This window comes from Metarhizium album, assembly GCF_000804445.1.
Source record: "Metarhizium album ARSEF 1941 chromosome Unknown scaffold_6, whole genome shotgun sequence".
NCBI classification, from domain to species: domain Eukaryota; kingdom Fungi; phylum Ascomycota; class Sordariomycetes; order Hypocreales; family Clavicipitaceae; genus Metarhizium; species Metarhizium album.
The window spans coordinates 177,341-191,398 of NW_024467580.1; the positions used below are offsets into that span (position 1 = coordinate 177,341).

Consider the following 14,058-nt stretch of genomic DNA (forward strand, 5'->3'; position numbering starts at 1 on the left):
ACTATCATGCTATTTATTTTTGTTTCTTTCGGTTCGCGATGAATGGACGGTACCAGCAACCTCGTGGGCTATGAATAACAAACATCATGGCCTGGTAGGGCCTGCTGAGAAGGGCTTTGCAATAAAAATGTCGCTGCTCATTGCTAAGCCGACACCGAAGAAGGGGGCGTGGTGGGAAAATGTCAAACGAGCAGAGTTGGAGAGTCGTCTTCTCTTCTGACTTGCAAAGCAAATGATTTATTGTTCAGTTTTGTCTGTACGCAGGGTTAGGAATGACTGTCATAAGATGCACTGATGAAACATCGGGCTTACCGACCATGTCGCAATCAATCGTGCGCCCAACCCATCGTCATCGCCGTCCAGAGGTCTTGAAATACAACTTGCCCATCAGGCCCCTCGCCCAAAGCCTCCATCATCGGCGGCGGATCGAGCGCAGCATCCCAAACGGGGAGATGCAACTCCGTGCTTCTGTCAAGGATTGGACATGTAATTCCCGCTGGGCTCTTGGTCTGTTGCTCTTCGGCCGCCAGCCGGTTCCGATACTTTTCCCGTACGACTCCTATGACAGTTCGACTTGCCGATAGAACATCCGCTTTCGCAGAAACAAGTGCAAGGTCAGACGGTTGTTGCGACATTCGCGCGAGAAAATCATCAAATTTGAGCTGTGACCGTGCCCACTCCGCATCCCAACCAGGGCAGTCTGAGATTCTGAAGGACAATCTAATGCCCAGTATCGTGGCTAGTATGGGGCGAGACCAGTCAACGATCGTAAAGCAGGAGAATGCAGCGTCGTCGAGGCGCCCGAGTTCTTGGTAAAGGGCAGCTGTGCTGTGTACGCATTCATGTAATTTGGCATTTGCGAAGTGAAGAGGCTCCCATTTGTAGGTTTCAGAGGGGAGTGAACGGGGAAACGGAAGCCTGAGGAGTGTGCCGCTTTCTAGGAACGCTTTTATGAAGAGTATCTGCATCTTCAGCGATACTTTGTAAGGCATCAGAATTTGGTTCGTTGGAGAGGTATCAATGATGCAGCCATGACTGACCCGAAAAGCTGAGTGGGAAAGACAGCGACGATTCGATCTCTGCCAACTCAGACTTGAAACCCGCCATCATGATGCGCCTGTCCTCGCTCGCTTGGTCGTGTTTATGATTCATCGTCTTCGAGGCCCGGAACAGAATACTCGACACGCGAGTCTGTGCCGACAAGACGAGATCGCTCTGTGTTTTGCCATGCTGCTCGAGAAGCTCACAACACCTTGCTGTCCATGGGGTGTATGAGATTTCGATGCCCTTGCTGCGTTTCCACGTAACTAGAAACCTGGGTGATGCGTAAGCAGGTGGAAAGACCCCAATACATCATGTACAAACTCACGATGACACTACATAAAAGTAGCCCACATATGCGCGTATTCGGTCGAGTTTCTCGTCTGTGAGGTTGGGGGTCTCTGACTGTATGCAAAGATCTGGCTCTTCTTGATCCAGCTCCAGGTCATGAATCACATCTGCAGCCATTCTCATGTATTGGAAAACCTGTTTGTTTCTGGGCCTAAGGTGAAACGGATACCTGTTGGTGTTAGCAACAACAACAACAACAATAACAACAACAACAACAACAACATTTGATTTTGGACAGCCATACCAAGCACAATATACAAGCAAGCCCTGCAGGAGCTCCAGGCTCCTCTCACCACCGGTAACAAACTTCAATCCCAGCACTTTTCTGAATTCTTCATCATACAAGGTATGGCCCTGTGATGTCCTGGAGACGGAGGCAGATGACAGTATCGACAACAGGACAAACGGCCTCGTCGCAGCCATATGCCTGATGGGGGTGTCGTCCGGCAAGGTGATGAAGGGAAAGTATCTCAACATGGAGCGGAAGGACGTCAGGAGTCACTCGGCAGAAGCCACGTTGAACGATGGCCTCGTATGAAAGTCGTGAATAGAATGGGACTGTGTGGACGAGGACGTCGTCGAGGTCTGGACACTCCGCACAGAGTCCTCAAAGGGAGACGGGTCTCGTTCATGCTCGGGAAAGAGCCTGTCGATCATTATATGGTGCGTGCCACGCAGAGTCTCAAAGTTGTCATCCATCTCTGATTCTGTGGACACGGAGAAGTCGATGCTGAAAGTGCTGGACGGGCCAGGAGGTGCTGCTTGAGGAGTCTCGCTTTTTCAGATTGCAGCATCAGCATGGCCATGAAAACAATGATGACGTTTAGGGGGGGTCCATGGTGATGAGCCTGCCTTGCATGTTTTCTGAGACGACGAGGTCGCGGAATGGTTCGAGAGATGCATTCCCTTTTCGACTCGAAGCATCTAGGCTCATGGTCAGCAGCAGCGTCGATGTGATGCTTCCCGGACACTACTTTTTGCAGACGCCCGGCTGGTCGCTGGGCTGGCACCGGATCTTGGTGGCCCGACAGGCTTCGCATGCAGTCGCCACTCTCCTTCGGACCGGGTTGTCGCCCGCTCCAGCATCCAGGTTCATCATATGCTGTTGATTCTGGGGGCGCCCTCAGAGACGGTCCTGCGGTGTGAATTGTTGGCCGGTGCGGTACTTGTTCCTCTGGCCCGTCTCCATGACATTTATGCGAGTAGGTGATGTTTTGAACGGTGGATTAAGCTGACGATGGATGGGTCGTCGAATCGTGAACAGTGACGCGGGTGAGAACGGAGAAGGCAATATCCGGACCCGGTCGGATATCTTGAACCAAGTCCCAAATGGAGTGAGTGGTAAGTTATTTACTATTGGTCCAAAGCTGTAAGAAAGTGCACCGAGCTACATCGAATAAAATAAAATAAAATAAAATGAAATAGGAGGGCAACTAAACGCATGCATCCAACTTGTAAATAAAAACATTATTTGTATCAATCAAGGTAGACGTTTTGCTTTACTTGTATAAATTTAGGATAGCTCACGTCTCTTGAATTTTATAGTTTAATTTCTACTACTTGTACAGTTATTACCATGTTCAAGGTCTTGAACAGGCACATATGATAGATAGATCTCTCATGGTCTGGGCTGCCCGACCGGGAGGCTGGAAGCAAGTGGCAGCACGCGGCCTGGGCAACCAGTATAGTATCAATCGAACAAGACGACGGGCAGGTTGTCGACCTCGTTCCCTTTTCGGGCCAAGGCCACCATTCTTGAAGCGCGCAAGCTGTCGTGTAGTCTATCATGCGGCCGGGATAATTCGGTAGACAAGCCTAGTCGACCACTTGCCGCCGGCTTCATGTGTCAGACGATCAAGGGCAGTCGTAAACATGACTGACACTGCACAGTATAACGGACCATGTGTCACGCTTGGAGGCTATGGCTATGTGAATAATACAATACTGGCGCCAAACACCAAATTGTGATGCAACTCGCCTCAATCTCAATCCACGCGCGTCATTTTGAGACCCGGATTTCTACTCTGGAGCGTAGAATCCACGAAAACCTGCAATGGGCTGGTCAGCTTCGACCCTTCTTCCTCTGCAGCTTCCGCCCCGTGCTTCCTTCGTCTATGAATTGCAATATTCACGACGGCGCAACGCTCCGAACAGTATACAGTAGCCTTCTTCAAGTCTAGACACCCCGTACAGATGACTGCCCTTGAAATCGCATCCCCCATCTCGACGTCTTCGTCGGTGAGCTGCACACACTTGTCGCCAGCTTCGCAGTCATGCTGGGATTCGACGTGGTCATCCTATGTCGACATTAGTACTCCTGCCGCCGCTAAGTGAGGCAAAACATGAAAGCATAAAAACACAACCCATAAAAATCTGTGCATCACTCACATGACCCTTGAAATAGCATTCCTCTGAGCAGTAAACTGTCAGTCCTTCTTCTCCACCAATCTGGACCAGAGCTTGGCAAAGAGTACATGACAAAACATCAACGGTGTCACATCCGTTCCCGCAAACCAAACAAGGCGGTAGATCGTACAACTCAGAACCAGCGTTTTCAGCCTGGACGCCCCGCAAACTCTTAGTCTGCATCTTGTTCTGCTCAAATGCTCTTTTTGCTCTTCGAAGTTCATCCAAGCGCCGTTGGTGGCTCTCACGCTGCGGCTGTGCGCCTCGGCTCTGTTGAAAATCCAGCACGATCTTGTCGATAATGTCCTCGAGTGTCAGGCCCTCGCTGTTTCTATACTCATCAAGATACTTTTGAGCGTTTGCAAAGACCTCACCGGTCGACTGGTTGATGAAGAACTCGGCAATATACAGCTGCTTCAAGTCAGCAGCGTTGTCCTTGACCGCCCCTGCCTTTTCGGCGAAGTTGTCAACGCCTTCAGGCCAGTCGGGCGGCTTTCCAATACCGTCGAGCATTGTTTTTACCAGCTCTTCTCGGGACCTATCCGGATCATCCAGCATGCTTCGCAGCTCTTCCTGGTTGAATCCACGATCGGACAGGGCGATAAATTCCGGGTATCTCCTCAGGACCCAGCGATACCAAGCCTCTTTTTCGGATTCTACCCTGGCGTCAATAGACTTGAGGCTGCGCCTCCGGTCCTTGGCATCCTGAAATAGGCCATCAAGTTCGTGCAGAAACGCTCTTCTCTGTGCAAACCATTCCCGGTCCTCACTCTCGCCGTATCTAGCGCGCAGCGTGTCCATCAGCTTGCAGTAGCATTTTTGGCATTCCAAGACGTTTTCTTTGCTGCATTTTGCCCTGCACGATGTCTTGATGGCACCCACTGCCTCGGAACAAAGCTTCCTTTGGCGTTTGGCAACGTTGAGCTCTGTCCAGTGCTCAGGCATGGCATGGGCTGACGGAGTACCCATTCTGGCTGATGCAAGCTGATTCTGGGTGCGAGATCCGATTTATGTCGTAATCAGAGAGATACAATCCCGGCCATTCATTTTCTTGGTGCCGAGTGGCTTTGAGATTGAACAGTGATGATGGGACGATTGACGGGGTGGCTGGTGTGAATCCTTGAAATGACACCTCTTCTTGTTGTTGCAGCAGAAGCTACTGTCGAATCAATATCAGAATGAAAGACGTTTGGCGAAAAGCATCTGATTCTGTCATGGTAGTGATTCCCAAACTCGAAGTTCATCCTCTCAATGCTTCTATGTTGCGTTCTGTTTGGTGCCGAGGTTCAAGCGGCGACCGACCCACAACAAACCTTCGAACCTCGTTTGCAGTCTCTACCAAGGCTTCACACGAGTATCCAACGAGACGCTTTTGTGATACTCATCCAACCGGAGCGGCTCATCACAATGGTGCGTTCAAACACGAGATGCCTTAATAACTAGCTAACAGAACACAGGCCGATAAGCTCCGCACGCAACAAGAACTCGAACGCCTACAGGCAAAGTACATCGGAACTGGCCATCCCGATACGACAAGCTGGGAATGGCGAACCAACATTCAGCGCGACACGTATGCTTCCATTGCGGGCCATCGACCATTGTTGTCCTATGTGGCTCTTGCTGAGAATGAGCCGCTGGTAAAGGTTCGCGCAAGAATGATTCGGGTACGAGGCTTCCTTGTAACGCCACGTGAACCTTTGGCGCCGGGCTGACATTGAGTTCACAGAAAATGATCCAACCTGCCGGTCCGCCTCCACCACGCGACGACTAATATCTCGAACCGAAAGGCGCGGGAACGAGAGAAATGCATCCTCTGGAGTTCTTTTTTGTTAGCCATCTTGTGTTATATCGAAAGGCGTTTTTTGGGGCCAAGGCAAACACCCACGAAAAGAATAAACATGGGGTCTATGGATTGTGCTGTGCGATTCTAGAATGTACACCGTCCATTTCGTCAAAGTTACCGGAGACTTGTTCTTCTCCAATGTTCATGGATATCAAACGGCCGCTAAAAGTCGCAGCTAGTCGTCTTCATTTCCATTCCCTCTGCGAGTGCCACTCGTTTCAGCTTCGTTCCCTTGTTCCCTTACCCTTCGCGGCTCCTTGATGCCAAGACTAACCCTGAGCTTCTTCTCCAAATCCTCTGATGACCCGCCGTACAACTCTCGCACCAATCCAAGTACGCCATCTATCCCAATTTCTTCTTTTGCTCTGGGTCCAACGTGCCAAGTGATGGTCTGCTCATCGTCTCGGCCAAGAGGTGGGCGGTCAATCCTCTTGATAACATAGCCGTGTCTTTCCATTTTCTTCAGCGTTGCTTCCGTTTTTTCGCTTGATACATTCTGGTCGGCATTCAAACGAACAAGGTATCGCCTTAGCTTTTGGTCACTGAGTTCGCCACCATTTAGCCAAATGAACGACACGACCAGTGTATAGAACGCGACATATGTTGCTTCATCGTCCGAGGTAGGAGTCCTGGATGGCTTTATGATGGCCGCACTGCGGTATGCTTCTGGCAAAGTTGACGTCAAAATATAGGCGCCAGATCCAACTTTGGCCTGCGAATTCGACTTCATCGCTACGTTAATGGGTTAGCTTCTTCCTCGGAGTGGTTGAGGTGCATGTGCCATCTGTTAGGCGCACCTTGTCTCTTTTCTTGGAGGGACATCTTTTCTCTAACTGGGAGCTCGCGTAGCTCCATGCCCCAAACAAGTCTCAACTGCTTTTGCGCCAGCGCGAATATTCTCTTAAAGGATCGCCCTTGATTGCCAAGAACTAAACCGGTGTCAGAGTGTCTCCTATTTCCTACAGAGGGAGTAGCCCCATTACCTCTCTCCTTAATGCCATCGCGGCGTATGGGCGTGCGTGAATATTCACATGATAACGCATAGCGAACCAGCTTCTTGGCAAGCTGGTCATCAGCATTGCTGCCATCCTGTCCATCGACATCCATTCCATCCCCAGAGTCGTTTGCGCTATCATTACCTGAGTCACGGCGATTCGCTCGCTGTCTAGGCGGCAGGCCATATTCTATATCCTCATCGTCCACCTGGCACAATAAATTATTAGCCACGCAGCTACGCACTGGGATCGTGGGGTCGTACCTGTTGTCTTCTCCTTTGTCTTGGGGGCATCCTGCCTTTCAGAGAGTAAAAAAATAATTTTTTTCACTAATTATATGGTATATGCAAGTGCTTCGAGGATGACTATAACCCGAAATCGAAGCGCATGCCGTGGAGTTGATCTTTCATGCGTCTGGCAACCAAGGGACGCGACGCAAGTTGCCCACTTACCGCGTCGACGGTGGAGAGTAGTACTCTTAAGTTCCTACCTATGTAACTTAGTATGTACTCCATACACTTATGTAAGTTACCCACTAGACCGCTCTGTAGGATACCTTATCGATAAGCATCGACATCGCAAATTTCCTGGAGCTCCCGCCAGCGGAATTGGACCTCAACACCATGCCTCCTTGAGCAAATCAGCTTTTCTTCTCCCCTGAAGCCGCTGTGTCGTCCATTCTTTGAGTTCCTCATGCTCTCGAGGGTGGCACGACTGCAGCGCATATGCTGGGTATGCCGTCTGTGTATCCCTCGCCAGGCTGCTGCCGTGCCAATTCGTTGTCCGCCAAGCCCTACAAACGGACGACAGGTACGATGTGTTTCCGATTTCTCGCCGCAGAGTAAAGAGAGAATAGAAGCACTTATATCAGGGGCGCTTGATGATTTTGAATCAAAACCTAGTGGCAGCCGTGCTGGAAAACGCCGACCCGGTCGAAGAAAGAAGAGCCAGAAGCGCGGCGATGTCCATGACAAATCTACTCCGTGGGCGCTCGAACCAGAGAAAGACTGCAGATTGTCTGAGAACTGTGATGTAAATGCGACTGAAGGAGCTAGCACTACTCCGGGAGATGCATCGACCAGCGACGGACCGCCGACAGCGCCCCTGCCGAAGTCAACATGTAAAGGCCAGCCTTGTCCAGGGACAGAAGAATTTTCCGATGAATTCTTGTATCGCAAGAGCTTGGGAGTCGACGCCTTGGGCAAACCTGCCGATGCAATCATCATCAAGAACCCCAATAAAATTCGGGACCCAAAGAAGGTCACATCTGAGGCTGTGAAAGAAGCTCAGCATGTTAATGTGACCGGGGCCAGCTTCACTTGGCGGGATGTAATATCCCAAAAGCAAGACGAGGTCGATGAATCAGGCTTCTCGAAAGAAATCTGGGAAAATATCGAGGAGATGCGTCCCAAAGACAGGACCATCATCACAAGGAAAGATTTTGACAACTTGGTTGAATACCTGGTTGATGGATTTACTGCAGGACAGCTCATGACCTACTTGAGCCGTGCGAGCTCGTACAAGACTTTGAGAAGTACTAATGAGCCCCCGTATCCTTGGCTAACTCAGCAGAGTGCATGGGCTGCTACCGAGCCCTTGGATCGGCGCTCCTACAAGCCGAAGGAGCGGCAGGCTGTGGCGATTCTGACGGCCGTGTGGAAGCTGGAAATCCAGGAGCACATTGAGGGCTTCGGAAGAACTGTCGTCTGGCTCAGGCCAGATATTTTCAGTCTGGTTGCCAGTAAGATCGACTACGCGTCTACTCAACTACTTGGGCTAACATGTTCCCATAGGTCCCCAAAGCGGCATCATTGGGCGGCTCAGTGCTGACTTTCTGGATGAGTCAAACAAGGAAATAATAACGTCGAGCCTGGAAGACTATAGGCTAAGCATTTACACTCGCAAGCCCACTGTTGCCACGATTTTGGCGCGCCTTGACGAGATTGTGCGGACCATTAAGTCTCAAACGATTTCTGTCGATCAAGTAAAACAAGACAACCTAGAGACATCAGTCCTAGTGGAGCTGGAGAAAATAACAAAGACTGCTTTGAAGTACAATGCAGCATCTTCCGTACGTCGGCATTGATAATGCATCTACCTTTCGGCAAACTCTTGGCTGATTATTATGCAGACGCTCCTTGTATCATGGCTCCCCGAAACGGATGTCTCCAATGGAAAGACCGAAAGCCCAGCTGATATAGTTTCGAGGCTACTCATTGGCCGAGAAACCTCGCCACAACACGCAGATGCTCGGGTTCTTCCCAGAGTCAAATCAAAAAAGAGCGTGTTCCTAACCCATCAGCGGGATAAACGAAGCATGGCTTGGAGAGACAGGCTCCGGCACTGGTATCGTTTTGTTTCTCATATCGGTAAACCGACCGAGGCGGCTACAGAGGGCCTGGGCTTTCGCACCAAGATCGAACTGAAGCAGCCCAACGCACAGTCTGCTCAAGAATCTAATGAAGTCACGGCAGTGTTTGGTCATATACTGCATACCGAACAACACATCTCCCAACTCAAGCTAGCCAAATCTCGCCGGGTCCTCAGCCCGGTTATTCCGCATCCCGCCGCTCTTACTCTAGTCACAGCCGACACACCATCTCCGAGCACCCGAAAGACAGCCATCGTTCTCAACTTTGCACCCGAAAGTCCACCAAAAACTTCCCTGCCAGGCTCTACTCCTCTTATTCGTCTGCGGATACCAATCACCCCGTTCACTGATCTATCCAACTTTTCGTTCCCTGACGCATCAGTTCTCGAGGCAGTCATGCCGTGGCAAGAAAGCGACGTCATGCTCCCAGACAGCAGCGTAGATGTCCGCCTGACCCAAAAGCGGCTGATCCCTCTTGATGCCAAACAGCTTTCCCTCCAGGCGTTTCTGCAAGATTCCGATTTCAACCTCCTTCAAGGACGCCTCAGAACACCCAGTAGGATCAGCTTCGCCATGCCAAGTTTCATATCTACCAACCAGGACACCTCGTCGACCGACTTCGTCGCAACACCACACATATTCATGGGCCTTGAGATCCATCAAACCATCGAAGTGGAATGGAAATCCCACACCCTCCGCTACAGCAGCATCGAAGCCGGCCAGCATGGCGGCCAGCAGCAAATACTTTCACTAGTTGCTGGCCCACTGAGCAACCAAGGCCGCACAACTACCGAAGAGCAACTATGCAGTTTCTTGACGCTGGTCGAGGAGACTGCCCGCGGGGCACACTTTTCATGGGATGAAGGCTACAAACTGATGAGCCAGCGGGCCGCCGAGCAATTTAGTTGGGACATGATGGACACGGATTATGCCCAGCAAGATTCCACCATCGCAGAGGAAACAGACCAGCAACCCGGACTAGAACACGGCCGCGACGGGCAGGAGGCACGGTTGCATGACTGACATCAGCAAGCTCTCGATACCGTCAGCATGGAGAAGGGAGTGCACAAGGAGGATGCTCAGACCGTCCCGTCGTGGGATGAGACGCACCTGGAGAGGATTTCCGCGGTGTGAATGTGGGGGTTACTCATACTTGTACAACAGCATAAGCGACACGATGATAGATGTATATGTATATTTTCTAATCGAACGGCATGATAGGAGCTAGAAGAAATACGTCCCAGCCAGAGTGGCAGACGAACGTTCTTACGCCCTGGTTTCAAAGTGCCTACCCCCATTGGGTCTTGTGGGTTCGTTCTTCTGACAAGCTTCACGATCCCCGTTGGGGGCGGAGAACGAACAGCCGTCGTCAAGGCTTGAATTCCCTGCATGCCTCGAACTAGAAGCATCATATGACATGCGTTTACGTGTCAAAACACATCCATAAATGATAATCACACAGCGTTGAGTCAACAGGAAGATTTGTTATTTTTTGACCAATTTTTTTTGAATCACTTCTAGACTCTATTTTTCGTGTTTCACTTCCTAAGCACATCATGAAACCAATCAAACCTTGTTTTTCATTACATGTGCCACCTACACAAATAGCCGAATGCTCAACCATAGCAAAGTAGATCGTTTCGTCGTAGAAGTGAGACCATTACGTCCTGGTATCCAGCCCGACGTGCACCACAAGATTCCGACGGCTTTGATCGTTTATTTCTTGCCAGCCTTGGCAGCAGACTTGGTGACCTTACCGGCACCAGCCTCGGATTTCTTGACGCTCTTGATGACACCGACGGCGACGGTCTGACGCATGTCACGGACGGCAAAACGTCCCAAGGGAGGGAACTCGGTGAAAGCCTCAACGCACATGGGCTTGGAGGGCACCATCGTGACGATGGCGGCGTCACCGGACTTGATGAACTTGGGGTTGGTCTCAACAGCCTTGCCGGTACGTCGGTCAATCTTTTCCAGGATCTCAGAGAACTTGCAGGCAATGTGGGCGGTGTGGCAATCGAGGACGGGAGCATAACCAGCACCGACCTGACCGGGGTGGTTGAGAACAATGACCTGGGCATCGAAAGAAGCAGCACCACTGGGGGGGTTGTTCTTGGAGTCACCGGCGACGTTGCCACGACGGATTTCCTTGACGGAAACGTTCTTTACGTTGAAACCAACGTTGTCACCGGGGACACCCTCAGAAAGCTGCTCATGGTGCATTTCCACGGACTTGACTTCAGTGGTGACGTTGCAGGGAGCGAAGGTAACGACCATACCGGGCTTGATAATACCAGTCTCGATACGGCCGACAGGGACAGTTCCAATACCGCCGATCTTGTACACATCCTGGAGGGGAAGACGGAGGGGCTTGTCGGTGGGGCGCTTGGGAGGCTCAATGGCGTCAATGGCCTCGAGAAGGGTCTTGCCGGTGGACTTGCCAGCCTTGGTCTCCTTCTCCCAGCCCTTGTACCAGGGGCAGTTGGAGGAGGCCTGAAGCATGTTGTCGCCGTGGAAACCGGAGATGGGGACGAAGGCAACGGTCTTGGGGTTGTAGCCGACCTTCTTGATGAAGTTGGAAGTCTCCTTGATAATTTCCTGATAACGAGCCTCGGACCACTTGGTGGTGTCCATCTTGTTGATGGCGACGATGAGCTGCTTGACACCCAGGGTGTAGGCCAGGAGGGCGTGCTCACGGGTCTGGCCATCCTTGGAGATACCAGCCTCGAACTCACCAGTACCGGCAGCGATAATGAGAATAGCGCAGTCAGCCTGGGAAGTACCAGTGATCATGTTCTTGATGAAATCACGGTGGCCGGGAGCGTCTGTTGTTCAGAGTGTGATGAGTATTCGTCAACCAGGATTGGTTTGCGCGACGGTTGACATACCAATGACGGTGACATAGTACTTGGGAGTCTCGAACTTCCAGAGGGCAATATCGATGGTGATACCACGCTCACGCTCGGCCTTGAGCTTGTCAAGAACCCACGCATACTTGAAAGAGCCCTTGCCGAGTTCAGCGGCTTCCTGTACAGCGACTCAAATTAGTTTTGCGTTGTCCCTTTTATTTTTCTCACAAAGAAGAATGGCATCAAGAGTAATTTGGTGGTTTCCACAGCCATGCACAGCATAACAGGCTATCCTCGGCAACAGGCGGGGTATGAGTTGCCCCACCGAAGCCGCTGACATGGCTGCGCGAAATTTTTTGTGTCACAGTGAGGGGCAACAGCCGACAAGCGGCGAGAAAGCCCGTCCGACTCTCTCTCGCAAACAAGGGGCGTCATCAAACAAGAGAATCTTGGCTTACCTTCTCGAACTTCTCAATGGTTCGCTTGTCGATACCACCGCACTGGTAGATCAAGTGACCAGTGGTGGTAGACTTGCCGGAGTCGACGTGGCTGTGAGGACCAGTCAGTATCACGCCAATTCGAATGCGGCGGAAGCGTAGAGACCAAAATCATACCCCTACAACGAGCAAGTCAGCAAGAAATGTTACCGAGAGATGAAGAGTAGAGCAAGGCTGCTTACGATAACGACCACGTTGATGTGAGTCTTGTCTTCCTTACCCATTTTGGAGGTATCAAGGTTGTGAAGTTTGTAGTATGGTGTCCTGACGGAAAATATCTGTCGACAGAGTCAGCAACCGACGTCTTCCATCCATTAACAGCAATGTTATTGATGAAGAAGATGATTGTTGATGAGGGTCAACTTACAAATTCGCAGATCGGATGCTTGAACCGGGTATGCGAGACGAGGAGCGAAAGAGAGAAAAATTCGCAAAGTGGTGGTGGGAGGAGGAGATTTAAAAAGGTGAGTGGAGGAGGGGTGGGTTGACTGATGCTGGCCACCAGGCGCCTCTCTGGCCAGCCAGCCCTAACAGGCCAGAAGTTTTTTTTTTTTTTCCTGGGCTGCACCAAGCGCAGGCGCAGATTTTTTCCACCCTCTTAGCGTCATGTTGTGCGTGCCGTAAGCCAATCAGAGGCCTTGCCTTGGCTCGTTGCCTCGTCATGTCCAGATGTACCCAGGAGTCCCGAGCTACGAGTTTATCAGCCACGACGTTGCCTTTGGCCATGGAATGGCAGGGCAAATGGCAGTTGCGTTTGGCATCAAGGCAGCCTTTCGAGGAGGGCAAAATCGTAATACGCAAAGATGAGGGAGGCTACGGGAGAGCTTTTGTGTGAATTCGAATATTAAGATGTGTGGTATCACGGGGCACAGCACTTGTCAGACCCATGTTTCTGACGCTAGCCTGCGACAGTTTTAACTTTTGATCCAGCGTGGCAGTCTAAATGCATAGTGGCTAAAGTTGAGTGCATCTCTGAAATAGCGCTGACCTGCTCTCGATGCTCCAGGTCTCACATAAGTCAAAAGTCGCCGTTGGCAAGGACGGCATCGTCGCTCGGCGCACTCAAACACGGTGCCGCCTCTCCGTGGGCACCAAAAGCCTCGCACCGTATGACCAGAGAAGGTACATGGCAGCTGCTAGCAGGTACAGAGTGGAGACCTGCCTGGGATGAGGAGGAGAAAAATCCACAGGGACCCCGGTTTTTCCTGCGAAGCAGAACCACTCACTCTCACTGGCCAGCGCTCTGTCTGCCCAACCCCTCCTCTAATAGCGCCAGGCCCAAACCAAAAAAGAAACATAAATGATAATGATGATAAATAACGGGGGAAAATAACTAGAACCTCCAGCAAGCTTTGTACCAAGTCGTCGGCCGCCCGGGCCTTGGCCACGTCTGGCCGAGCCGCACTCGTCGTGGTGTGAGTCGGGGCAAGCGGGCTGCGTTAATCTCACGGTGATCAGGTTATGGGCTGTCTAGTACATGAAAAGAAAAGACGAAGGGGAACAAAGGTAAAGAAAAAATTGACTGTAATAGATAAATTCACACCAGTTCGTGATAACCTTGCAATCCTCTCCCAAAAAGACAAGTAAACCCCGCCACTCGAGCCCGCATCCAAATGCTGGCTGCCCTGCCCCTCCTAACGTCATGCATGCCCCACCGTTGGGCGTCGCCATCCCGCTGCCCTCTGGCTATGTTATAACTAGCAGC

At 51.2% G+C, this 14,058-nt stretch overlaps 6 protein-coding genes across 6 annotated transcripts; 2 read left to right on the top strand and 4 right to left on the bottom strand.

Annotated features, from left to right (window-relative positions):
- Positions 1-326: 326 nt before the first annotated feature.
- On the bottom strand, positions 327-1,509 carry MAM_03183 (uncharacterized protein; the record flags this gene model as incomplete). Its single annotated transcript, XM_040821982.1, has 3 exons — positions 327-979; positions 1,041-1,315; positions 1,370-1,509. The coding sequence occupies 3 exons, from the start codon at positions 1,507-1,509 to the stop codon at positions 327-329; spliced, it is 1,068 nt and encodes a 355-aa protein (XP_040679787.1).
- Positions 1,510-3,377: 1,868 nt separating this feature from the next.
- MAM_03184 (uncharacterized protein) lies at positions 3,378-4,767 on the bottom strand (the record flags this gene model as incomplete). Its single annotated transcript, XM_040821983.1, has 2 exons — positions 3,378-3,689; positions 3,781-4,767. The coding sequence occupies 2 exons, from the start codon at positions 4,765-4,767 to the stop codon at positions 3,378-3,380; spliced, it is 1,299 nt and encodes a 432-aa protein (XP_040679788.1).
- A 438-nt stretch (positions 4,768-5,205) lies between these two features.
- On the top strand, positions 5,206-5,569 carry MAM_03185 (Splicing factor 3B, subunit 5; the record flags this gene model as incomplete). The annotated part of the gene is made up of 3 exons (XM_040821984.1): positions 5,206-5,208; positions 5,256-5,462; positions 5,525-5,569. 3 exons carry the CDS (start codon positions 5,206-5,208, stop codon positions 5,567-5,569), a joined length of 255 nt encoding a protein of 84 aa, XP_040679789.1.
- Positions 5,570-5,816: 247 nt separating this feature from the next.
- MAM_03186 (MAGE protein) lies at positions 5,817-6,929 on the bottom strand (the record flags this gene model as incomplete). Its single annotated transcript, XM_040821985.1, has 4 exons — positions 5,817-6,373; positions 6,439-6,570; positions 6,625-6,844; positions 6,900-6,929. 4 exons carry the CDS (start codon positions 6,927-6,929, stop codon positions 5,817-5,819), a joined length of 939 nt encoding a protein of 312 aa, XP_040679790.1.
- Positions 6,930-7,329: 400 nt separating this feature from the next.
- On the top strand, positions 7,330-10,030 carry MAM_03187 (uncharacterized protein; the record flags this gene model as incomplete). The annotated part of the gene is made up of 3 exons (XM_040821986.1): positions 7,330-8,377; positions 8,430-8,707; positions 8,768-10,030. 3 exons carry the CDS (start codon positions 7,330-7,332, stop codon positions 10,028-10,030), a joined length of 2,589 nt encoding a protein of 862 aa, XP_040679791.1.
- Positions 10,031-10,723: 693 nt separating this feature from the next.
- MAM_03188 (translation elongation factor 1 alpha) lies at positions 10,724-12,577 on the bottom strand (the record flags this gene model as incomplete). The annotated part of the gene is made up of 4 exons (XM_040821987.1): positions 10,724-11,832; positions 11,896-12,034; positions 12,315-12,405; positions 12,504-12,577. The coding sequence occupies 4 exons, from the start codon at positions 12,575-12,577 to the stop codon at positions 10,724-10,726; spliced, it is 1,413 nt and encodes a 470-aa protein (XP_040679792.1).
- Between the last annotated feature and the right edge of the window lie 1,481 nt (positions 12,578-14,058).